The sequence below is a fragment of the Megascapheus bottae genome, chromosome 25 (genome assembly GCF_031878675.1).
Source record: "Megascapheus bottae isolate mThoBot1 chromosome 25, mThoBot2.hap1, whole genome shotgun sequence".
Classification (NCBI taxonomy): domain Eukaryota; kingdom Metazoa; phylum Chordata; class Mammalia; order Rodentia; family Geomyidae; genus Megascapheus; species Megascapheus bottae.
The window spans coordinates 13,054,996-13,081,178 of NC_143533.1; the positions used below are offsets into that span (position 1 = coordinate 13,054,996).

At 45.9% G+C, this 26,183-nt stretch overlaps 1 protein-coding gene across 1 annotated transcript in view; it reads left to right on the top strand.

Moving 5' to 3' along the window:
• The window catches only part of Myo1e (myosin IE), a 127,217-nt gene that overhangs the window by 70,630 nt on the left and 30,404 nt on the right, over positions 1-26,183 (top strand). The window contains exons 11-18 of the mRNA XM_090358289.1: positions 5,835-6,031; positions 8,769-8,849; positions 9,514-9,600; positions 11,157-11,243; positions 12,441-12,608; positions 13,059-13,144; positions 16,803-16,884; positions 23,820-23,926. Coding sequence (XP_090214415.1) covers positions 5,835-6,031; positions 8,769-8,849; positions 9,514-9,600; positions 11,157-11,243; positions 12,441-12,608; positions 13,059-13,144; positions 16,803-16,884; positions 23,820-23,926 — 895 coding nt within the window. The remainder of the gene's footprint in view (positions 1-5,834; positions 6,032-8,768; positions 8,850-9,513; positions 9,601-11,156; positions 11,244-12,440; positions 12,609-13,058; positions 13,145-16,802; positions 16,885-23,819; positions 23,927-26,183) is intronic.

A 26,183-nucleotide genomic window follows, 5' to 3' on the forward strand; every position in this document is an offset into this window, starting at 1 on the left:
TGTGTTGAGATTTCGGCATGAGATTTGCTCTTGTGGTGCTGTGGGAAGAAATCCAGTCCTTCATGCTGAGAAAACAAGGTTCCTCTTTCCACGTTGTTTGCTTGAACTCCCTTTGCTTATGAACTGCCCCATGTACCGTGGCATCTGTGACCTCCTTGGCTCCCCCTCCCTCCCCCTCCCCGGCACCTCTCCTCCCCCCACCCCAGGCCTGAACCCACCCAGGAAGGCATTTCTTCCTTTCTCAGCATTCTTGCAAGATGATAAATTTAGACCCTGAGTAATAAATAGTGTCCCACTCATTGCTGACTGGGCACTGAGTATATTTCCATCCCAAATAAGGGTGGCTTTGATGCGATTTTATTTGCTTTTCTCATAAAAGAGGGAAATTCTGCTAACTTCTGATGTCTATCTGAGTATGATGAATTGTGTTCACCAGGAAGTCGGAGGTAAAACAATAAATTAACAAAAATAAGAACAGGGTGTCTGTCCATAAAGCTAAGCAATAGGAGTATTTTGATGGGAGTGCTATGTCTGCAGACATCCTTGGGCTGAGACATGCACCCCATTGCATAGAAGGCCTTTTCCACTTAGCTTTCCCACCAAACCCACAGTGGGTGGTGGTATGTGAGGAAACACATTGGCTCTCTTTACCTCTTGAATAGCAAAATTCTCCACTGCCAAGTGCCAGTGGATTGTGCCTGTAATCCTAATTAGTCAGGAAGCTGAGATGTGAAGATCATGGTTTGAAGCCCACTGGGGCAGGAAAGTATGAAACTCTAATTCTGAGGCTCTCCAATGAGCCACCCTAAAAGCTGGAAGCAGAGCTGTGACTCAAGTGGTACACCACTAAGCCTCGAGTCCAAAAGCTCAGAGACAGCAGCCAGGCCCCTGCATTCAAGCCAGTTCTGGATTTTGTTCTCAGGGTGGGTTCTCTACTAACCTGGTGAAGGGGGTTGTTGAGTGAAGTCTCTCCATGTACCCCTGGACATTCGCAGCCTTATTCTTCCCAGAGTTTCCGAGGATATTAGAACAACTGCACTCACCTTGTTACGATGGAGGTTGGTAACTCAGTGTTGTGTGTAGTTGCTTTCTCGTAGGACATTATTGTCTTGGAGATGATTCTAGATCAATTCATAAAGGGGCTTGATCCCTTGTGTTAGCTGAGTATTATTCTGTTGCTTGACTTGGATTGACTGAACTCACCACCTGTTGCAAGATGGTTTTTAGATCTCCAGAATGAACATTCTAGAGTGGATAATCTTGGACGCGAACCTAGAAACTGTATCATGTGGCATTTGTTTGCTTGTTGTTTGTTTTTGGTGGTATTGGGATTGGAACTCAGGGCCTTTTTGCTTGCTAGACTGGCACTGTCATGATGAGTTAGACCTACAGCCCATTTTTGCACAGGTTATTTTTAAGAGGATTGTACTTCCTATCCAGGCATGTACTTGAACCACAATCCACCTAATTTAGAGCTTGGCCATTGTGCCTAGGTCTTGGTTTTGAGGAAATGGGGGGGGGGGTTCATCTCATGAGCTTTCTTTCTAGGCTAACCTCAAACCACAGTCCTCCAAATCTCAGCCACCCAAGTAGGTGGGATGATAGCTGTGAGCCACAGGTGCTGGGCTCCAGTGACATCACTTTATAATGGGAAGTAATGCCCACATTTATGATTTCAGAAAATAGCTCTTCCTAGCTATTATGAGAGGTAGGAGAGGGATTAAAAAAATCACAATCACCTTCCTAAAGCAAAATAGCCATATTTAACCTATCGCTAATGGAGGGGCAGAATTTCCACAGCCAAGCCTTATGCTGAGAAGCCACCCACACTTGCCACAGAAATATAAAAAATGGTGTGTATTGGGTTGTATATTTTGCTAGAAAACTTTATTAAATACAAATTAAGAACTTCGATGAAAGAAGAAACTACTAACACTGAGGAATGAGTACAAATAGAAGCAACTTGAACTCAGGTCCTGGGCGTTGTCCCTGAGCTCTTTTGCTAAAGGTTAGTGCTCTGCTGCTTTGAGCGACAGTACCACGTTCTGGTTTTCTGCTGGTTCATTGGAGATGAGGGACTCACAGGCTTTCCTGCCAGGTCTGGCTTGGAACCACAATCGTCAGAACCTCACTCGTCAGGTCCCAGCCTCTTGAGGAGATGGTAGCTGTGAATATGAGCCACTAATCCACCTGAATACAGAAAAACCCCATTTCCTCATCTGTTTTTTCTTTTAAATATGTCATAGGGGAATTTTTCCACATCGTTGGAGGCTCTTCTCTTTTCTACACCTGAGATTTAAATGGGGGGGAAAAATCAAATCCAACTTTGTTTTCTACTTCCATGAGATAATAGCTACCTATCTCCATTGAAGCATTCCTCTTTAGGAATGGCTGTACTTGTTGTTTTATATAACTCTGAATAAGAATTCGTCTTTTCTTTCCTCCTTCACTTCCCCCAAGCCTCTGGGACCTCTCTCTCACTCACACACCCTCATGGAAATTCCCAGCCTAAAGGAAGTCAGGAGAAACAGCCCTATAATTTCAGCACCAGGCCGGCCACTGAAGAAAATATGAGGCCATAAAAGCCTGTGCTTGGAAAACCCGGCATGGAGTTTGTCCAAACCAAGAACTCTCATTTCCTCCCTAGTCTGCTTGGCTGTTTTGCTAAGCTTGTGGCTCTGATTCCTAGCCAAATTCCAGGTCTTGTTTTTGGAGGTACCCACCCATCACCCTCAGGTCCCTCCCTGTTCTATAGAGCATGTCTTGACTCTTCTGTGTTGTGTACATGTGTCTGTGTACATCTGTCTGTCCATCCCTGTCCATCTGTCCTGTGGCTTGAACTTAAGGCCTAGGTGCAGTCCCTGAGCTTTTTTGCTGAAGGTTAACACTCTGCCACTTCAAGCCACAGCTCCACTTTTGGTTTTCTGGTGGTTCATTGGTGACGAGTCTCTTGGACTTTCCTGACCAGACTGGTTTTGAACTTTGATCCTCAGATCTAAAACTCCTGAGTAGCTAGGATTACAAGTGTGTCCACCTTGTTCAGAGTATTTTGGAGAAGCATTCAAATTGATAAATCCTTTTTCTGGCATTCTATTATTTTCCAATCTGTTCGCCGACTGAATCTCTTTGGCAATTAAATGCTGAGAAATGTCAGCTCAATACACCCCAACACCACCTGTGCCATTCCAACAACCCAGACTTGATGGGGAAGCTTGTGCTTTGTTACCATTAGCATCTGTCCATATATATATATATACATACACATATACACATATATATATATCTGTAATTGTGGTCATACAAGAGCCTGGTGCTTGTTAGGCAAGTACTCTGCCACTTGAGCCAGGCGCCTTGCCATTTTTCCTTAGTTGATTTTGTATTCAGGCCAACAACCCTCCTATTTATGCTTGCCATGTAGTTGCATGACAGGCAGACACCAGGACCACCAGCATTTATTTATTTATTTTTGCCAGTCCTGGGCTTGAGCTCAGGGCCTGAGTCCTGTCCTTGGATTTTCTCAAGGCTAGAGCTCTACCACTAGAGCCTCAGCACCACTTCCGGCTTTTTGCTATGTATGTGGTACCGAGGAATCGAACCCGGGTCTTCGTGCATGCCAGGCAAGCACTCTAACCACTAGGCCAAACTCCTGGCCCCCCACCAGCATTTATTTTGTTGCTTTAGACAGTCTCATTAACTTTTTTTTTTCCCCCACTCCTGGGGCTTTAACTCAGAGCCTGGGAACTGTCCCTGAGTTTTGTTTGCTCAAAGTTAGCACTCTACCACTTGAACCACAATGCCACTTCTGGCTTTTTCTATACTAAAGAATGGAACCCAGATCTTCATGCAGTCTAGACAAGCACTCTACCACTAAGCCACATTCTCAGTCTCCCTAAAAACAAACAAGCTTGGACTGGTCTTGACTCTCAGTCCCCCTGATGTCTGCCTCCTCAGGACCTCATGTACCACTGTACCCAGTATTGTCATTAGGTCTTGCATACAACCCTCGATCAGAGAAATGTGGTCTAGCTTTATACTGAAAAAGAAAGCACAGACCCAAATTCACCATTTTCATTTGTATCTATAGAAGTCTTTCATTCATCCTGAACTTTGTCTCAGGCCTGAGAATGCTATTTATTCACAGTAGAGCACATTGATCAGACATTAAGAAAAAACACAACCTTCTTCTTGGTATCAAGTCCTGAAACATGTTCTCTAGACGTGAGTCTGAGTCTCGTTTCATTTCTTGTTTATTGGCTTGCTTTGTTTTTGTGGCAGTCCTTGGGCTTGAACTCAGGACTGGGCACTGTCCCTGAGCTTTTCTTGTGGGTGTGCTCAAGGCTAGCGCTCTACCACTTTGAACCACAGTGCCACTTCCCATGTTCTGGTGATTATTTGGAGATGAGTCTCGTGGCCTTTCCTTCCCTGGCTGGCTTCCATCCATGATCCTCAGATCTCAGCCTCCTGAGTAGCTAGGGTTACAGGCGTGAGCCACCAGCTCCCATCTTACTTCTGCCTTCTGCCCTGATGTCTACTACTCTGTCAGAAACCTCCAACATTACATCCTGATTTTTGAACCTTTCATCAGTCACCACCCATGCTGGTCCATACAATATAGACGACAGTTAATTTAGTTATTTCCTGTTACCCAGCAAAAAGGCAGAAGTGGAGCTGTGGCTCAAGTGATAGAGTACCAATCTGGAGCAAAAATGCTTTGGGACAGACCCTGAGTTCAAGCCCCAGTATTGGACTAGCACAACCACCAATATTTACCTCATCTAGATTGTCTTGAAGATTGATTAAATATTTTGCACCTTCTACCTCTCATCCTTTACCTCTCATCTTGATAATTCTACACAAGAACACTTGAGACAATCAACTGTAGTTATGATTTGCTGGTAACAGGTTCTTCAGGATCTTTGAAAACATGAAAGCATTGTCAGTCTCTCCCTCCCCCCCCCATGAAAACAATTTTTGAAACCAAGGAAATGTGTTTTGATTGACTTCCTTCCAGGGTATTGCTGCAGCTGGGGGAAGTGTCTGTCTCAGTCATATCACTGTCATCTCTGTGGCAAGCATTGCCTGCTGGCCTTCTTAGACTACCAAGTAATATGACTGGAAGGCATTATTAGAAGTGGCTTTATGTCATTGAGTCAAGTACCTGTGGCTCATACCTGTAATCCTAGCTACTCAGGAGAGAGAGATCTGAGGACCAAGGTTCAAAGCCAGCCCAGGCAGGAAACACTGTGAGACTCCTACAATTAACCACCAGGAAAACAACAAAGAAGTGGCACTGGTGACTCAGTGGTAGAGCATTAGCCTTGAACCAAAGACCTCAGGAACAGTGCCCAGGCCCTGAGCTCAAGCCACTGACTGCAAAAAGAACCAAATGAAACTCCCCTTAAGTTCAGCACCCAGGCCCTGAGTTTAAGGTCTAGGACCAGCATAAAAAGAAACAAAGAAAAAAAACCCACACCCAAACCAGGAAAAAAAACAACCTAGGCCCCAAAGTCCATGAGGTTCTTCAGTTAACCAGCCAAAAACCAGAAGTGGAGGTGTGGCTCAACTGGTAAAGTACCAGCTTTGAGTGAAAAGTCCAAACAAGTGCAGCAGGCCCTGAGTTCAAGATCCAGTACTAGTGTACACACACACACACACACACACAGAGAAAACAAAACGTGCGTAGGTAGGAATCTCTTCTTGCTGGTAAGGACTTTTTTGGGGGGAAGGGTTTGGGGGTTATCCACAGTCTGTGTATCTGTGCACACACGTGCTCATCAGCGGCTCTGTAGGTTTGGGAGATGGGTTCTAAATGTGATCCTGTCTTCCTTGTGCAGTTCTGGCTTTTCCGGCTTACCTGCTGGGCATTAACCAGGAGCGGCTAAAAGAGAAGCTGACGAGTCGACAGATGGACAGCAAGTGGGGCGGAAAGTCTGAGTCCATCCACGTGACCCTCAACGTGGAGCAGGCCTGCTATACCCGGGACGCGCTCGCCAAGGCCCTCCACGCACGAGTGTTTGATTTCTTGGTGGATGTAAGTAAATGTAGGTTGATTGGGGAAGGCTTCAAATGTTCTGCTACAAAGCAAAGGAAGTTAGTGGAAGTTTGTTATCATACTTGAGATCAGCCCTTCTAACCCTGAACCCCGCCCCCTCCTCTCCTCTGTGTCTCTTCCAGCTTTTTTTTCTACATGTCTCTGGCTTTCACTTCCAGTATTCTGTGCTACTAGAACCATGAGCTAAATCTAATAAGGTGAAGTTCCTTCTGCACTAAAAAAAAAAAAAAAATGTTTCAGTTGAGCCAGGATGAGTGACTTTTGGAGCTGTGGGTTTTTTCGAGCCTAAAGATTTGGGACTGTTGTATTTGTCACACATTGCTGTGTAACAAATGGATCCCATGCACAGCTATTTGCAGTTAGAAGCTTTACTGTGAGTATGTCTGTGTGAGTGTATGGAATCTCACAGACTTTTTCCTCTTAGGCTGACTTGGCACCAAGATCCTCTGATCTCAGCCTTCTGAGTAGCTGGGATTGCAGGCATGAGCTACTGGCCCCAGCTAAGCTTTTTCTCATGGTGTCTGTGGATTAGGTATTTGAGATCAGGTTTGCTTAGGTTCTGGTTCAAGGATGGGGCTGAAGCTATCATGCTAACACAGAGGTCTTGCTTGTCACAGGATGTACTGGGGCTGGGTATGGTGGATCTTTCCTATGACTCTGGTCAAGAGACTCAGTTTTTTCCTACGTAAGTCTCTCCTTAGGGCAGTTTGAAAATGCCTACAACTTCACACTTGGCTTTCCCCAGAGTGAATAACCAGAGATAGGTACACACATGGAAAAATAGTAGGGGAGGGAGGGAGGGAGGGAGGAAGAGAGAGAGAGAGAGAGAGAGAGAGAGAGAGAGAGAGAGAGAGAGAGAGAGAGAGAGAGAGAGAGAGAGAGAGAACAAGAACGCCAGAGCCAGCAACTGGCACCTGACTTGTTGGCGAGGTTTTGCTGCATTGAGGGAATGAGTGCACAGAACCTGGACCAGACCCTAAGCTCTTGTTTAGTGCTGAGTATCAAGGACTCTTCTTCTTGCCATCAGTCCTTCAGTTCCTTTATGGTAACCTGATTGACAGTAACTTCTGCTGATGTCTGGCACATCGTAAATGCCCATTCATACATTAAGTGTTTCCTACCTAGCAATGAGCCATTTTCTTTGCTGGGAAAATCCCCTTGGTAATTCATAATGTGAGAATTCACCACTTCTAGGAATTTTTAGCTCTGTTATATTCCTTCCCATTCTGCCTCCTTTGCTAATTCTTCCTCCTTCACCCCATTCAGACATGGAATTGTGCTATCCTTCTCGTCAACTAAGAGCCAGATTTCAGCTTCCTACTGCTTATATTTAATCCCAAAGCCTCCTCGTTGCCCAGTGTCATTTTAGGGATCCATCTGGAAATGGGGGTTAGCAATTATGAGAATGGAATGAACTCGCATTGCAATAAATCTTGGGGAGTTTCCAGGCAGAGTGACCAAGCGTGCAGGGTGGATCCGTGCATATTGCTCTAGTAGCAATTAAAAAATAATAGAGCTGGGCCACCAGCGGCTCCCGCCTGTAATCCTGATTACACAGGAGGCTCAGCTCTGAGGATCACAATTGAAAACCAGCCCAGGTAAGAAAGTCCAGGAGACTCTTACCTTCATTGAACCATCAAAAAGGCCAAAGTGGAGCTGTGGGTCAGGTGATGGAGCACAAGCCTTGAGCAAAAACAGAAAAAGCTAAGGAACAGTATCCAGGCCCTGAGGTGAAGCCCCAGGACCGGCATACACACAAATACAAATCCTCACGGGTACCATCCACAAACAGCTCTTTTTTCCCCACAGTTTCCCAGGCCCTCATGGCCTGGCCCTGTCACACACTGCGTGAGGCAATCATTAGAGAATTGCCAAATCACGAGCAGCAAAAATGATCGTTACAAATGATGTAAAATTGGTTTTTCATGAAAAAGCGGTTTTTAACATCGATCCTCTAATGTTATTTTCTTCTTGTCAAAGCTTCCTGAGAAAAGCAAACCCTGCCAAAAATTAATGGTTTCCATCATGAAACAAACATTTTTTTCTCCTACCAGAGTCTTTTTTTTTTAATACTGTAATAGTTTCCTAAAATATTTGACATTGCACTGCAACTTTGTGTGTGTGTGTGTGTGTGTGTGTTGGAATTTGGGCCTCAACTTGGCCTGGGTGATGTTCCCTTAGCTTTTTCACTCAACACTGCTGCTGTACTGCTTTGAGCCACAGCTCCACTTCCAGCTGTTTGCTGGTATTTTTTTCCCCACAGCTCTGGGGCCTGAACTCAGGGCGTGGGCACTGTCCCTGAGCTGCTTTTGTTCAAGGCTAGCACTCTATCACTCAAGCCACAGCACCATTTCTGGCCTTCTGTGTATATGTGGTGTGGAGGAATCAAACCCAGGGCATCATGCATGCTAGGCAAGCACTCTATCACTAAGCCACATTCGCAGGCCTGTTTGCTGGTATTTTGCAGATGGAGAGTGTCGTGGACTTTGCTGCTGGGACTGGTTTTGAGCTGTGATCCTCAGATCTCAGCCTCCTGAGTAGCTAGGATTACAGGCGTGTATCTTTGAAAGCTTCAATTCCCCTGTATCCAAGTTGCTCTAGTTTCCAAGAGGCCTCAGTGCTTGCTTTGTCCCAGGCATGACCCCTGCCCACATGCCTTTTGTTGATGTGAAGGAATGCATAGGAGCTGATGGACTTGCCCTTGACTCTCTTCTAGTCCATTAATAAAGCCATGGAGAAGGACCACGAAGAATATAACATAGGCGTTCTGGACATCTATGGCTTTGAAATCTTCCAGGTGAGGCATAATCCACATTGGGGGCTGGGGGAGCGGGTGGCCTATTTCATCTGGCTTCTCAGTGCCTCACACTCTTGCTTAGGTGTTTTGTTTTGTTTTATTTTGTTTGCTCCAAGATGTTTTGCTTTACCACTTCTGCCACACCCCTCCACTTCCAGCATTTTGCTGCTTAATTTGAAGATAGGTCTCTCAGATTTGTTTGCCCAAAGTTGGTTTCAATCTTAGATTCTCAGATTCCAGCCCCTTGAGTAGCTGGGATTACAGGTGTGAGCCACCAGCACCCATGGTGTCACTATACTGACAAATATTACTGTGGAAGCTTTGCACATGCAACCATTTGAGTAAATTCCTTAAAAATGACTAGGGGAAGCTGGGTGCCAGTGGCTCACACCTGTAATCCTAGCTACCCAGGAGGCTGAGATCTGAGGATCATGATTCAAAGCCAGCCCAAGCACAAAAGATGGTGAGACTCTTATCTCCAATTAACCACCAGAAAACTGAAAGTGGTGCGGTGCCTCAAAGTGGTAGAATCCTTGCCTTGAGCTGAAGAGCTCAGGGACAATGCCTAGGCCCAGACTGACAAAAGAAAAAAAAAAAGAAATGGGGATGATGTTGCAAGATGATTACAGGCAATAATCTTTTTTTCCCCCCTCTCTTTCCTCAGAAAAATGGCTTCGAACAATTTTGCATCAATTTCGTGAATGAAAAACTACAGCAGATATTTATTGAGCTGACATTAAAAGCAGAACAGGTAAGCAGTGCCTCTTCCTTTCTGCATTCCCTGTTATTGCTGATTTGACTTGATGGGTTACAGATTTCTCTCCAGATAATAGCTTCAGGTTTAAGTCTTATATTGGGAAATATATCTTTTAAATTCATACTGGGAAGAAAAAAAAACATATGCCATGCAACATTTTAGTCTCGAAAGATATAAATGCCATCTGCTACGTTTCCTTTCTCCTCCAGCAGTGGTGCTGGGCGCTTGGTCAAATGACAAGCTGTTTTTCTCCAGTCTGACTCATGGCCACCCTCATTCCAGCCCCTTTGGTCTACGCAGGCAATTTATTCCAGAGGAAAAATTTGGTTTGCTCAGATTTGCCACACTACCCATCTCGCCTCAAAGAGCATGGATTTTTGATTCTCATTTGAGCTCCCATGGCTTGTTTATAGTTCTTCTAAAAGCTCAGTGCATGCTTGATCTTTTCCCCAGATGCCATATTGCTTTTGATTCCAGGGACTCTCGAAGCAGAAAGCAAACTGGGGTGGCTTCCATGTGCAGACATTGCTTCTTGCAGTTGGGGCTCCAGTCTCGGAGCTTGAGAGCCACATTCTTGACTAAGTCTCCTTTGTTTAAAAAAAAAAAAAAAAAAGAATCCTGGCATTCTTCCTTTCCCAGCTTCCGGAAGCTCCTGCAACAGTGCTCTGGCTATGAACCCACCATGGAGATGCCAGGATGACCAAAATAGATAGAATCAAGAACTTGGTGGCACAACCAATACTAGAGAAATAAGCTCATGGTCCTTAGTTGGCAACTAAGTAAGTGCCCAGCACTTACTGAAACCACTTACAGATAGAAGGTTGTTAAAAGATTGAGTCCCAAGGTTCTCCCATCCCACTGAAAGGTCTGGAAAGAAGGAAGATCTAGCAAGGAAAAACAATGAAGCAAGATCAGCATGGAAGGAGAAAAACCAGGATAGTGAGCATCTCATTTAAATAAGCAACTAATTTGCATGAAAAAAATGTTCCCTAACCAACTAGAGGTTCTGTTCCATGAGAGATTTTTTTTTGGGGGGGGGGGAGGAGGGGAAAAAAACTGAACTTGATAGATTAAATCATATTGCATCATTCATTTGATTAGTCAAGAAAAACTGCATGGTAAGCCACACCATAGGGTTCAAGCAAAACAACAACCCTCTCTCCCCCAACTATAACCAGGGGCTGGTGACTCGTTCCTGTCATCCTAGCTATTCAGAAGGCTGAGATCTGAGGAGCATGGTTCAAAAGCCAGCCAGGGCAGGAAAGTCTATGAGACTCTTATCTCCAGTTGAGCCACTGCACCACTTCTGGGTTTCTTGTGGTTAAGTAGTAGAGTGCTAGCCTTGAGCAAAAGGGCTCAGGGACAATACCCCCTGAGTTCAAGCCCCACATCTGCCCTGAAAAAAAAAAATCCCCAAGCCATGAAATACTCGTTTCCTGGAACCTCCTGGGAAGAATGAAGAAAAAAAACCTGTAAACTTTTCTTTGTAGACAGCGTTTGAGTTTCCCCCGTGTGGTGACAGATGCCATCCCCTCCCTTCTGTCTTACAGGAAGAATATGTTCAAGAAGGGATACGATGGACACCCATTGAGTACTTCAACAATAAAGTTGTATGCGACCTCATAGAGAATAAAGTGGTACGTGCTTACGCTGGAGATCTTGTTCTCCGTAAAGTCTGCTCTGTTGAGACATGCAGCTGTTACATGAGCTTTGTATCAATGTCTGGGCATCAAAATAGAACAGGTGCCAGTGGCTCATGCTTATAGCTCTAATCATTCGGGAGTCTGAGGATCGAGGTACAAAGCTAGCCTGGGCAAGAAAGTTGATGAGACTCTGATCTCCAGTGAACCACAGAAAACCAGAAGGAAGGGCACTGTGGCTCAAGTGGTAGAGCCTCTAGCCTTGGGCAAAAGAGGCTCAGGGACAGTGCCAGGCCCAGAGTTCAAGTCCCAGGACTGGCAATAAATAAGCATTTCAGAGCAGGAATGGAATAAGAATAAGAAATATATAAAATCTATGAATATGAAAACAAGGAATGGGGCCGGGAGTTTGGCCTAGTGGTTAAAGTGCTTGCCTAGCATGCATGAAGACCCGGGTTCGATTCCTTGGTACCACATACATAGAAAAAAGCCGGAAGTGGTGCTGAGGCTCAAGTGGTAGAGCTCTAGCCTTGAGAAAGTCCAAGGACAGTGCTCAGGCCCTGAGCTCAAGCCCAGGACTGGCAAAAAAAACAAAAAACAAAAAACAAAACCCAAAAAAAACAAGGAATGAATAATAGAAGCTGTAGGGTACGTAAGCCAGATCTACATGCATAAGAAAACGTTCAGCAATGAGTTCGGGTCAAAGAAGAATGTGCTCGTTTGTTCTGGAGTTTGGAAGTCGGCTTAGTTACAAGTAGGAGATAACAGTCTGTTCATGACTTTGAATCAAATATGAAGGAGCGAAATTGTTTCTTTGAAATGGGCTTGCCCTTATCCCATCTTTTCATCCCCAGCGCTCCTTTGGAACTTGGCATTCTTGTCTAAAAGGGAATAGCTGACTGTTGAGATGCTATCTAGGGCTTGGTATGGTAGTACATGCTTGTCATCTCAGCTACCTGGGAAGTAAACACCTAGAAGATAACAGGCCAAAAAAAGGTAGTGAGACCCCATCTCGACAAACAAGCCAGGCCTGGTGGTGGGCTAGGAGGATCGAGGTCCAGGCTAGTCTGGGGCAAACACACAAAGAGCTATCTAGATCTAGGAAGTGGCTTCTTGGCTTAAGAAAGGGCCCAGTAGGCCCTGAATGTTGTAGAAGAATCAGTGACAGGTGCCTTGTCTTCTTGGTCCCCCTAGAACCCTCCAGGGATCATGAGTATTCTGGACGACGTGTGTGCCACCATGCACGCCGTGGGCGAGGGGGCCGATCAGACTCTGCTCCAGAAGCTCCAGATGCAGATCGGGAGCCATGAGCACTTCAACAGCTGGAACCAGGGCTTCATTATTCACCACTATGCTGGCAAGGTAGGGCCGGAGAGGGGAAGCCATCTTCCCGTGAATGGCTCCCTAACTGGAGCCCTCAGGGCTGTGGTGGTTTCTCCCGGGCACCTAAGATCTCGTATGGTTCATTCCTCCAAGAATTGGGGCCTTCGACAAGTTCAAGGAGGAAGACAGAGTGCTGGCCGCTGCTGCCTCACACCTGTAGTCCTAGCTGCTGAGGATTATAGTTCAGCCTGGGCAGGAAAGTCCATGAGACTGTTATCTCCAATTCACCACCAGAAAACCTGAAGTGGTGCTGTGATAGAGCGCTAGTCTTGAGCTGAAGAGCTCAGGAGACAATGTCCGGGCTCTGAGTTCAAGCCCCACAATGGACCCAAAAAAAAGATATATACACATTCTCACAATAAGTGGGATTTTTTACATCCTAAACAATACTGACGGGATAAACCCAGATTTCTTTTCCTTCTTGCCCAGGTGTCATACGACATGGATGGCTTCTGTGAACGGAACCGTGATGTGCTTTTCATGGATCTCATTGAGCTCATGCAGAGCAGTGAGCTGTGAGTGAAGTCTTCCTTTCTTGACGTAGGGTCGAGGCCACCGGAAACTTCTGGCATTAGAACAAACCAATGGAGACCTTTGAGCGCCTATTGGCTTACTTTCTTGGGTTGTTGAGGCTGAACTAGAATTTGCCTTGTTTTCTTTAAAACAAGCGTGGACAGGGGTGGGTGGGGGCTCATACCTACAAATTCTAGCTCTTTGGGAGGCTGCGATGTAAGTAGCCCATGATTCAAAGCCAGCCTGGGCAGATAAATTCCAGAGACTCTTAGTTCCAAATAACCAGGAAAGAAAGAAAGGATGAGAGAGAAAAAAAGAGAGAAAGACAGAAAAAGGTAGAGCTATGGCTCAAGTGGTAGTGTACTAGCTTTGAGCAAAATAAACTAAGGGATGGTATCCCAGGCCCTAATGCGTGCATGCACACACAGACACACCAAAAGCGAACACCCAAGCTCCGGTGGTTCACACCTGTAACCCTGGCACTCAAGAGGCTGAGATCTCTGCATTACAGTTCAAAGCCAGCCCGGGCAGGAAAGTCTATGAGACACTTACCTTTAATTCACCACCAGAAAACTGGAAGTAAAGCTATGACTGAACGTGGTAGAATGCTAGCCTTGAGCAAAATATCCCAGGGACAGCACTCAAGCCCTGAGTCCAAGCCCTCTCACCTGAAAAAGAAAAGTCCCAAGCTTTTCTCCAATCAGGCCTCTCCTTGTATCCCTAACACTCCACGCTGCCAGTTACATGAGCCGTGTGCGTACCAGGATCATTAGTTCCGCTGTGATTATGAAGAGGAGTTGCCATGCTAGGTGTGGATGGGGAGAACCATTTCTGACCACGAGGAGCAAAGCAGTCACGGTAGCTCCTGGTTCCAACCCCAGCTAGTCAGGCCGTGGAGGTCGGGAAGACCAGGGTGAGGGTTCCCCCGGGGGAAATAATGATGGAGATCCCATGTCAGCCAAGCAAAAGCCGAACATCATGGGCCACGTGTGTCCTCCTAATTATGCAGGGGATGCAGATAGGAGGATTGTGGTCCAGGCTGGATGTGGCTCATGTGGTAAGGAGCATTTGCTTCGCAAGCCTGGGACTCTTGAGCTCACAATCCTGTATCACTATTTTTTTGGGGGGGGGCGGGGGGTGGGGGGAAGATAGTCTGGTTTTGTGATATTTCACCCTTGCAACAGCAGCCAAAGAATTTTCCCGTGATTACTTCGTTTTTTTGGGTTGGGTATTTTAAATACCCTAAGCTGCCAAGGTAGAAAAAGAGGGGCATCTCAAAAAATTCTCTGCAGCCAGCCACTGGTGGCTGACTTCTGTAATCCTAGCTACTCAGGAGTCTGAGATCTGAGGATCTCAGTTCAAAGCCAGCCTAGATAGAAAAGCCTGTGAGGCTCTTATCTCCAGTGAACCACCAGAAAACTGACAGTGATGCTGTGGCTCAAGGAGTGCTAGTCTTGAGCTGAAGAGCTCAAAGACTGTGCTTAGACCTTGAGTTCAAGCCCCACAGCTGGCAAAAAGTGGAGCCATAGATCCACTTCCAGTTTTCTGGTGCTTCATTGGAGATAAGAATCTCACAGGGGCTTTCCTGCCTGGGCTGGCTTCAAACCTTGATCCTCAGATCTCAGTCTCTTGATGAATTAATAGGTATGAGCTACCAATGCTTGGTTTTATTTAGCATCAGCAACCCTTATAACTTTCTACAAAAAAAAAAATTACATTGAAAGCAAAAACAAAAAAACAAAAAAACAAATAAAATCCCGATGGGAAGTTACTGAACTGCATTTAAATCTCTGCCCCGATCTCCACCCTCCCCTACCCTGCCTCTCCTCCCAGCCCTCACACCACCACTTGGAAGACATCAGATTTCTTTTCACTCAAAACACATTTAAGTCCATTTTCTCTTCGCTGCAAAAGTCAGGCAAGCCCTAAACCCTGGCTTGTGGGTTTCACGGTGACCATGAACTTTTCAGAGATTGTCTTTAATGATTAAAGTTCCTGCCAAGTTCAAAAGCTGTTGATGGAGGTTCTATATAAACTCCTGTGATCTAGACATGACATACTCTTTTATAAATGTATTCGCAGCAAAAAATCCATTAAGTATGTCTGGTCAGGATAAAAGTGCATGGCTGGGGCAACTTCCTGGAAAATCCAAGAGGCCCAAGAAAGACCTTTGGAAGGATAATGAGTTTGGGTTGAATCATCAGACCGCCAGCTTAGATGGATTTCTTTATTTACTGTAAGTTTCAACAGTAGTGATGCTGGGTGCTGGTGCTCATGCCTGTCATCCTAGCTACTTAGCAGGCTGAGATCTGAGGATCCTAGTGTGCAAGCCAGCCCAGGCAGAAAGGTCCATGAGATTCTTACCTCAGATTAAGCACCAAAAAGCCAAAAGTAGAGCTGTGGCTCAAGTAGTAGAGCACCAGCATGGGGGGGAAAAGTGAAAAGTGCCTCCAAGTGTAAGCCGCAGTGCTGGAATTATAAGAAGAACACTCCACACGTAAAAGCTTAGTGATTTGTAACTGCTTCTCTCCGAATTACTCATATTCCAAAGCAATTTTGGCAGGGTTTTCTCCAGGCGGAGGGGTCTATATACCACTGGCTCTAGTGAGCAGAAACTATGTGGAGGAAGTCCCTCCTCCAACAATCATCCAGTGACCACTGGACCCAGGTGAAGAAATGATGCTCTTGAGCAAAGCAGTGGGTTCCCTGAACCCAGGTATGGCAGGTCATTCCTCAAGCTTGTCTTCATAGCTTGTCTTACCACGCCCTTTGTCCTTTCCCTCTGTTAGGTCTTACCACCTGTTTGAGCCTTGAACTCAAGGCCTGCGTGCTGTCCCTGAGCTTTTGCTCAAGGCTGGTACTCTGTCATTTTGAGCAACAGCTCCACTTTCAGTTTTGTAGTTAATTGGAGATGAGTCTCATATTTTTTTTTTTTTCCCAGTCCTGGGCTTGAGCTCAGGGCCTGAGCACTGTCCTTGGACTTTCTCAAGGCTAGAGCTCTACCATTTGAGCCTCAGCACCACTTCTGGCTTTTCGCTAGGTATGTGGTACCGAGGAATCAAACCCGGGTCTTCCTGCATGCTAGGCAAGCACTTTAACCACTAGGCCAAACTCCTGGCCCTGAGTCTCATATTTTCTTATACTGGCTGGCTTTGAACCATGATCCTCAGATCTCGGCTTCCTGAATAGCTAGCTAGAATTACAGGCATCCTGCTTTTATTATTTTCATCGTCTATCTGTCACCTGAGGCTTAAACTTAGGGCCTTGCACTCTTGCTTAGCTTTTTCGGTCCTGACCGACAGTTTACCACTATAGCTCAACATCCAACGTTTCCCACTGGTTAACTGGAGATATGAGTCTCTCAGATTTGTCTGTCAGGGCTGGCTTTGAACAGTGATCCTCATATATCAATATCCTCAGTAGCTTTGATTACAGGTTCAAGCCACCAGTGTCCAGACAAAGGCACTGTCTTCAAACCAATCTTTGTGGCTGAGACTTCGATGTCTGTATCTTAGACATCTTTCTGCCTGCCATTCATTTCCCTGGCTTGCTAGCCTTGCACCGAGAGTCAGGTGACCTCCCCATTGTCTATGAAAACAGGCTCTCTGCTTTTCAGACTTCACAGTGGCTGAACCATTCTCTTTCTCATTTTTCCCCCAGGCCTTTTATAAAGTCTTTATTTCCTGAAAATCTGCAAGCCGACAAGAAAGGACGCCCAACAACTGCTGGAAGCAAAATAAAGGTTAGTTTTCCTGGGGAAAGTTTCTAGAAGAGTTGCAACACTCCCAGGAGCAAATGTCACTGTCGTGGAAAGCTTGTAAGATGGAGCTGAGTTTGAGTGGCCTCTCATGAAATCCCTAGTGGTTATTAAGTACCTGGAGTCTTCCAGTCCACAGGTGACAAGTACCTCCTAAGAGGAAATGACTTTAAACCATGTTCATCTCCTTGGCACCGTTCTGTGGTTCAGAGCCATGTTGGGGGTCTTGATGGATTTTTCAGGTGAGGCCTTTAAAATCATCAAGTGGAGAACATGATGTGTCTGAAATTCAGAGTGAGTTTTTTTGGGGAGGTGCATTTTATACCTCCATCCTTTGCTAGGTATCTGGGTCCCGTCGAGTCGAGCTGCCACTTGCAGATGTACCCTCAGGATGGGGCTCAACAGCATGAGGAAGTCTTTCTTGCTTCTCTGGAGTCCCTTGTGTGCTTGGGGTTGTCTGAGCCCTGGGGATGGGTGGCAAATTTGTGGGACCTAAGTATGCTCTGGGTTGTGGGGTAGTGTTAAACACACTGGGCCACGTAGCTCTAAGAACTTCCCATTGATACAGTGTGTGTGCACGCACACGCACGCCTGCAAATGTGTATGCTGGTAATGGAACTTGAACTTTGCTTCTCAGTCTTGCTTAGCTTTTTTGCGCAAGGCTAGCGCTTTCCCACTTGAGCCTCAGCTCCACTTCCAGCTTTTTGGTGGTTAACTGGAAATAAGAGTGTCACAGGCTAGCTTTGAACCAGGATCCTCAGATCTCACACTGCTGGGTAGCAAGGATTACAGGTATGAACTACCAAGGTCCAGCCACATTGTGGTTTTTTTCCATGAAGACCTATAATCAGTTAATGTTTTTTTAATCCTATTAGTGATAGCCAATTTTATAATTAAAAAAGGTCAAAGATTCAGAGGAGTTCAGAGTTGAGTAGGGACTTGGAGTTTAGCTGCCTATCTCAAACTCCAAGAGTGACTCTTGGGGTGTGTGTGTGTGTGTGTGTGTGTGTGTGTGTGTGTGTGTGTGTGCACGTGTGTGCACGTGTGTGTGCACGTGTGTGTGCACGTGTGTGCCTTTGTCATGGCACTCTTGGTGTCTGTTTTGCTTATCTGTAAAGTGAAGGACAATATAGGACCATCTTAAGGGGGTTGTTATGATGTCTCCATTGAATAATTTATCTAAGGCATTTTACATAGTGCCTGAGACATTTTCTTTGCTTCTTTCTTTTGTTTGTCATGGAACTTGAACTCAGAGCCTGGGCACTGTCCCTGGCTCTTTTCCTCAAGGCTAGCGCTCTACCATTTTGCATCTTAGTGCCACTTCCAAGTTCCTGGTGGTTAGTTGGAGATAGAAATCTCCATTGGCTTTCCTGACCTAGTTGATTGTCAAATCTCAGCTTTTTGAGTAGCTGGGATGACAGGTGTAAGTCACCAGTGTCTGGCCAACCTGAGACATTGTCTGCACTGGATACCTGCAGGTGCCTCTTACATCCTCCCTGGTTTGCACTGGCCCCCATCTCCCATGCTCCTTGTCTCTGCCTAATCCCAAAACATTACCAGCTCTGCCTGTACTGAGCCCTGCCATCCATTCTCCCTGACTCTGGGGGCCATTCTAGACACCCTCCACCATGTGTGCCTTCATACACCCCGCCCCATGAACACCGCAGCTGTGCATGGCCTGGTTGCAGTAGAGGATTCTCCAAGGGAATCCTAGCCACAGCAGCCTCCAGATGTTACAGTGAAAGCCAGACACGAAAGCTGGTGGCATATTTGTGGTAGTTGACTTTGCATAGTACCCTGGACAGGATTACAATTAGTACTTACCAGCACTGGGGAGGCTGAGGCACGAGAATGACAAGTTCAAGACCAGCCTGACCTATATTGTGATACAATATAAAGCAAACAAGAATTAAAAACAAACTAGCTAGGCACTGGTGGCTCATGCCTATAGTCAGGAAGCCGAGATCTAAGTCAGTCTAGGCAGAAAATTTGTCCATGAGACTCCTACTTGTCGTAGTCACACAAAAGCCACAAATGGAACTGTGGCGCAAGTGTAGAGCACTAGCCTTGAGCAAAAGAAATGTAGGACAGTGTCTGAGTTGAGGCCTCAAGACTGCAACCTCCCCCCACCCAAAAAAAAAAAAACTTCAAAAATAAAACTCCAAAACAAAAATAAGGGCAGTCTTGTTAGATTGCCCAGGTTGGTCTCAGTTTTCACAAGGCCCCAGATGGTAAAGTCTGCATGAAGTTTCTGACTCATGTCTTTACTTCCAGGTCTTGGATAAGGTTTGGCTCTGGGCTGGAAAAGCTAGTCATGAGATTGTCACATTCAGATCCAAGGGCCCAGAGAATCAAGGTCATGGTGACTCATTTTCAAGTGGTCTGGATTATTCTCTGTTAAAAGGGAACAGAGATTTTTTTTTTGTCTCCTTTGAAGATTTCATCTGTCTCTCATTTTTGCACTCTGTCTCTCTCTCATGTATTCATGTCTAGTTAAATGCCTCCTCACTGAGCTGAGCTCAAAACGGGCAGGTTGCTAGATTTCAGGCCATTGTCTGGAAAAGATGATGTGAACACATTGCTCTACAGGGGTCTTACACTGTGTGTGGTGGCACACGTCTATCATTCTCACTACCCAGGAGCCTGAGATCAGGAGGATTGTGGTTCTCGGCATGCAGGGCAAAAAATATTCTCAAGACTCCATGTGAACAGAAAAAAAAAAAAATGTGTGTAGTGTCATGCACCTGGCATGTATCTGGTAAACAACAGAACTCTGTTGGAAACATACTCAAAGCTGGCCAGGCATCCGTGGCTCAGGCCTGTAGTCCTAGCTGCTCAAGAGGTTGAGATGTCAGCCTCTGGACTTCAGAGTCGGCCTGGGCAGGAAAGCCTCTGAGACGCTTACTTCCAATGAACCGCCAAAAAACTGGAAGAGGCACTGTGGTTCAGTGTTAGAGCACTAGCCTTGAGTGCAAAAGCTCAGGGACAGCACCCAGACCCTGAGATCAAGCCCCGGGACCAGCACAAAAAATACTAGTGTGTGTGTGTGTGTGTGTCTGTATGTCTAAAGCAAAAAAGACTAGAAATGTGGCTGAAGTGTACCTGCCTTAGCAAGCTCCAGGCTCTGAGTCCAAACTCTTGTTCTGCTGAAAACAATAAATAAGGAATTGTAGTCTCACCTCCCCGGAGATAACTCCTGTGTGACCCCTGTCTGGCTGGTGTTCTCCCACGAGTGAGTCTCCCTGCTCTTCATGTCTGTCTCCTCTAAGAACCTCTTAGAGACCCAGCCATTGCCTGTCTCTTCTTCCCTCTATAGCCTAAGTATTTGTAATGACAGTAAGTGTTGTCTGTTTTGAACTTGGGGCCTGGGCACTATCCCTGAGCTCTTCTGCTAGTGCTCTACCACTTTTGGGGGGAATGGGGGGTGGGGGGGTGAGGAGGGGTTGGTCACAGGGTTTGGACTCTGGGCCCGGGCGCTGTCTCTGAGCTCTTCAGCTCAAGGCTACTGTCCATCCCTTGAGCCACAGTGCCACTTCTGGTTTTCTAGTTAACTGAAGATAAAAGTCTCTCGGTCTTCAGTGCCCGAGGCTGGCTTTGAACCCCAATCCTCCGATCTCAGCCTCCTGCATTTCGTGAGCCACCACGCCTGTGTTTTACCACTTTAAGCCATAGCTCCACTTCCTATTTGTGAGCAGTTCATTGGAGATAGTCTCACAGGGACTTTTCTGTCCAGGCTGCTTTTGAACCATGATCCTCAAATCTCAGCCTGTTGAATAGCTAGGGTTATAATCATTGTCATCTTAATGCTGATTGCTGAAAGGGCCCCTGTGCTCTGGACAGTAAAATCTATACTCAAAGTAGTTGTCCCAGTGAATGTGTTACTGTGTTCTAATTCTTGAAAAAAATCTGAACTGGACTGGGTGTGGTAGCTAAAGCCTGTAACACTTGCCTACTTAGAAGGCAGAGATCAGAAGATGCGAGACTAACCCAGGTGGAAGGGTCATGAAACTCCATCTTAATCAATGGTGGGGTGAGATGGCCCACACCTGGCACCCCCAGTAAGTAGAAGGATTGCAGCCTGGGCAGCTAGAGCAGTTTAAGTGTGTGAAAACAACCCATGCAAAAAGACTAGAGGCATGGCTCAAGTGGGATCCTGCCTGCCTTGCAAGCTCAAGGTCCTGAGTTCAATTCCCAGTACAAGTCAAGTGTACACACACACACACTATATATATATATATGTTTAATATTCCTTTGGTAGGAACACTCATCAATTTATTTTAAATGCATGTATGTTTCATTTAGTAACAATGCTGATGTTCCCTAAATCTTACTAAATCTGTGGCTGGAAGAGAGTAGTAGTAAAATGAGAATGAACCAGTGAGGAACTGGTGTTTCATGCCTGTTATCCTAGCAACTCAGGAAACTGAGATCTGAGGATCATAGTTTGAATTCAGGCAGGAACATCCATGGAGATTCCTTTTTTTTCCCCCACCTATCCTGGGACCTGAACATTGTCCTTGGGCTTTTTCAGGGCTGGTGCTCTACCACTTGACCCACAACACCACTTCTGGCCTTGTCTGTGTTTGTGGTACTAAGGAATCAAACCCAGGGCTTTGTGCATGCTAGGCAAGCACTCTACCACTAGCCCATGCTCCCAGCCCCTCCATGGAGATTCTTTTTTTTTTTTTAATTTTCTGTCCATCATGGGGCTTGAACTCTGGACCTAGGTGCTATCCCTGAGCTCTGCAGCTCAATGCTACCGCCCTAGCCCTTGAGACACAGTGCCACTTCCCATTTTCTAGTGGTTAATTGGAGATAAGTCTCATGCTCTTTAGTGCCCAGGCTGGCTTTGAACCACAGTCCTCAGATCTCAGTCTCCTAAGAAGCAAGGATTACAGGCGTGAGTCATTGTGCCTGGCTCCGTGGAAATTCTTGCCTCCAATTAATCACCCCCAAACCAGAAGTAGAGCTGGAGCTCCAAGTGATGGAGGGCTAAATTGAAACAAGCTCAGGGACAGCGCAAGCTGGGAATTCAAGCCCTACGACCAGCACAAATAGTTAAAAATACTTTTGGAGACTTTAAGGGAAAAAAACAAACTTCGTTCCTAACCACTCTCCATGATGCCTTTCTGCATCAGCTTTTCACCTCTCTATTACAACGATCATCAGAATCAATTTTTGATTGCAATCTCCATCATCAAAGAAGACAAGAGACAATTTGCTTCTTTCTCAGCAGAGGCCTTTGCTTTGATGCGGGGCCTCTGACACTCTGGCTTCCACGCCAGGCTGTGCCGAGCAAGCTGTTTTTCTGCATGGCTCAACAGAGAACTGTATTCATCCACGAACATCTTGACCTGAGTCGATGCAAATGTTTTCTCAAGGGTTTCAGATTTCCTAAATGCATGAAAGCAGAAAAGCCTTAATTGACAGAGGGAAGGGTTGTATCTTGCCAGCAGAGTCCCTTCCGCTGACTGCGTGATGGTTTTTCTGGTCTGAGAGATTCTTTGGGCTATTTTTCTTTTGGAAGTTTTTCTCCCTGCACTCTGGTTTGCTTAGAAAGCAAGTTTGCATTTGTGCCACATCCTTGGACCCACAGAGTGTATGGCTCTGTGTGTGTGTGTGTGTGTGTGTGTGTGTGTGTGTTGTGCCCATGGGAACTCTACTATTTTTCTTCCAACCAAGTCGAAGATTCTCACAATTTGAAATACATCCTAAGCAATTCTGAACTTAGTTCGGTTTGGTAGTCCAGACCTAGGTAAGGAGTGATGCTTTCATCTGAAATATTGATGGGTCTCTCATTCCTTAATTGTGAATTTCCATCATGTATGTGTTTACATGCCAGTCTTTGAGTTTGAACTCAGGGCTTGAGTGCTGCCCCTCAGCTTTTTTGCTCAAGGCTAGTGCTCTGTCACTTGAGTCACATTGCTCCTCTTCTGGCTCTTTGGTGGTTCGTTGGACCTCAGAGTCTCCTGGACTTTTCCTGACCTAGCTGGCTTTGAATTGCAATCCTCAGATCTCAGCCTGCTGAGTAGCTAGGATTATAGTTATGAGCCACTAGCAATTTCTAGCAATTGCTAGTTATGGCAACTAGCAATTTCCATCATTTTAAATGAGATGATTTTTTTGTTATATTTCCAGGAAAGAGAATAGAGGGGATTTTGAGAGGTTTATATTTTTTAATCTTGCTCCGAGTTTGCAAATAAAATGAACAAAAACAATGTTTTTGCAAATGTCTTCAGAAGTTGAACTTAGCTCCTCAGTAAATAACCTGTTCTCTTGTTCCCCATGATAAGAATTTTAAATAAAAATTGACTTGTTTGTTTTGTTCCGTGGTTGTTAACAGTACTAAAAATGCCTAATTCCCCCCCTTTTTTTTTTTTGGTCAGTTCTAGGTCTTGAACTTAGGGCCTCAGGGCCTGAGCACTGTCCTTGGGCTTTCTCAAGGCGAGTGTTCTACCATTTGAGCCACGGCACCACGTCTAGCTTTTTCTGTGTACGTAGCATCAAGGAATCAAACTCGGGGCTTCATGCATGCTAGGCAAGCACTCTACCACTAGGCCAAAGTCCTAGCCCACCTAATTTCTTTCAACAATCAAATTTCCAAATCAGAGAGACTCCATCTCTAAGTAAGCGGCAAAATACCAACGTACGGGTGGTGACTCCGGTGATAGCGTGGAAGGTGTAAATAAGCTGAGAGACAATTTCTCTCTGCGGTCTTCCTCCCCCACCTTCACCCCGCCCCCCCGAAAGTGTGGTTAAATTGCCATGAAAGTCAGTAGATCTTTAAATTAAAGTTTGGGAACCCTCATGTAGGCCTGCTGAACAAACCCATCCTAGAGTTTCACAAGTCGCTGCTTTTGAAAGTTGATATGCTTTTGGGAAAGTCATGGTCTCTGACAGACCTCATTCTTCCCGTCTAGAAACAAGCCAATGACCTGGTCAGCACGCTGATGAAATGCACACCCCACTATATTCGCTGCATAAAACCAAATGAAACCAAGAAGCCCAAAGACTGGGAAGAGAGCAGGTAAGGAAACTGGCAAGCAAGTGGGTGGGGGGTGAAGATCAAGATCAAGTTTGATGGACCATAACACACTTGAAGCTCTGTCAAGCCATCTTGCTTCACAGGCAGGGGCCATGTTCAATTGCTCATCCATGCTTTCCACGTCGAGTGTCCTATTCATTTTCCCAGGTAAAAAGTCTTCAGGATTTTCCCTGATCCCTTACAATTCTTAGCAGCATTACTCTGCTGAGAATTAGCTATTGCTTTGAGGCTGAGGCTTAAGGAGCCAGAGTGCTTGCCTAGCAGAATTATCAATTTATAATGTTGATCTTGGCTAGTGTGGAAACAGATGGGGGGGGGGGGGCAAGGGAAGAACAGAAAAGAAAGAAAAGCAAAGTCTAAAGACCAAGAGAAGAGATGGATTTAAAATTAGTCTGAGGCTCTGTAGAAATGCTGTGTAAGTTTCCTGGGCTGCTGACTCGCCACTGCAGGATGTGGTGCAGGATGCTCTGAGAAGGGAGTTCATGAAATACTGACACAGGCCGGAAAGCTGGGGTTTCACATGAGTGCTGACTTAGGGGTGTGCTGATGAGATGTGCCCTGAGAGATGGGTGGCATGACGTCACCATTCCTGGTATGACATCACCACTCCCAGATCCTAAAAGGAGGGCTGGAGACAGATCCCGTGCTGGGGTGACTCATTGGCATACCAGATAAGCACAGTCCCACGATGTTCTCTTTGCTTGCGGAAAAACAACAGGCTATTTGAGGCTGTCAGGTGACTCAAAGGGGGACCACGAGATGAGAAGGCTGAAGGTTCCCCATGAATTTCTTCCCTTTCCATGCTGCCAGCAAGTTCCTTGCTCAATCCAGGCAATAAATATACTTGATCTCTTAGAGGAGGAACCGAAGTTGAATAAAAAGAGAGGGAAAAAACCAGTCCCCTAAAACTGAACACTTAGGTCCAACAATCTCTCTGAAGGTCTAAAGGTGTGTGCGCACGCACGCACTGAGATTTGAATTCAGGGCCTCACTCTCTTCCTTGGCCTTTTCATTCAAGGTTAGCCCTCGATCATTTGGGCCACAGCTTCCCCCTGCAGCTTTTTGCTGGCTAGTTGGAGATGATAAATCGCACAGACATTTTGCTCAGGCTAGCTTTGATGCTCAGATCTCAGCCTTCTTCCTTGTCCCCTTTTCTTCCCTTTTCTCTCCCCTTCTGCTTCCTGCTCCCCATCTCTCCCTGCCCTCCTCTCTGTGTCTCTCTCCTTTCCCTTCTTCAGTGACTTCAGCAAGAACACAATAAGCCTTTACGGGTTTCAAGAGCTCAGGATATGAGAGCCAATGTTTGGTTTCTGTTTCTGGTGAGATGGTTTCCTGTGACACCCCTGTCCAGGGGGCATGAGAGGCACACACTAGAGGGCATGTGTGGGTTAACAGTTGTGTTGGCCTACCAAGCAGGTGATGGACGGCCTCCAGGAATATGCAAAAAGCAGCTGGAGGTATTAGAAGCCAGAAATGTTGACACATTACAAGGGTTTGTGAGACCAATTGTCCCCAAGAGGGAAATTTCTGGAAGAAGATGCCCTGGTGGGGGAAGCAATAGTGAACATCGTGGTGTAACGGGCGTGCTCTTCTTGCCTATGTCGTGCATGCGACAGTGGCCTGAGTATTTGACACCCGCCCCACAGGCCTGGAGTGAGCTGGAATTTGGGGATGGGTGTTAAAATGAACAACTATAGGGGGTACACTTGACGTGGACTTTCTTTATTAGGTGGAAGGAAGAGTTGGGGATTTGAAGGATGAGAAAAAGGAAACTTTTGACTCCCTTCCCTTTCCCTCTTTTCCTCCCTCCCTCTCTCCTCCTCCTCTCTCTTACCGTGAGCCCAGCTGTTTGGGAGACAGAGATCAGTCAGGGTCATCTTGGTTGGAAGTCAGTCCAGGGCAAAAATGTTGGCAAGACCTCAACATACAAGTTGGGTGAGGTGATTTGCACAGGTGGATCTGCCCACTTCCCCGCCCTGCTACTAGACAGGTATGAATAGGATCGCACACACACACACACACACACACACACACACACACACCCTGAAAACTGTAAGACTTTAATCTAAAAAATAACTAAAGCATAAAGGACAGAAGGGGTGTGCTTCAAATGCTAAAGCATCTACCTAACAAGTGTAAGGCCCTCAGTTGAAAATCCAGTGACACACACACACACACACACACACACACACACACACACACACAGAAGTGGACCAGGAGTGTGGCTTAGTGGTAGAGT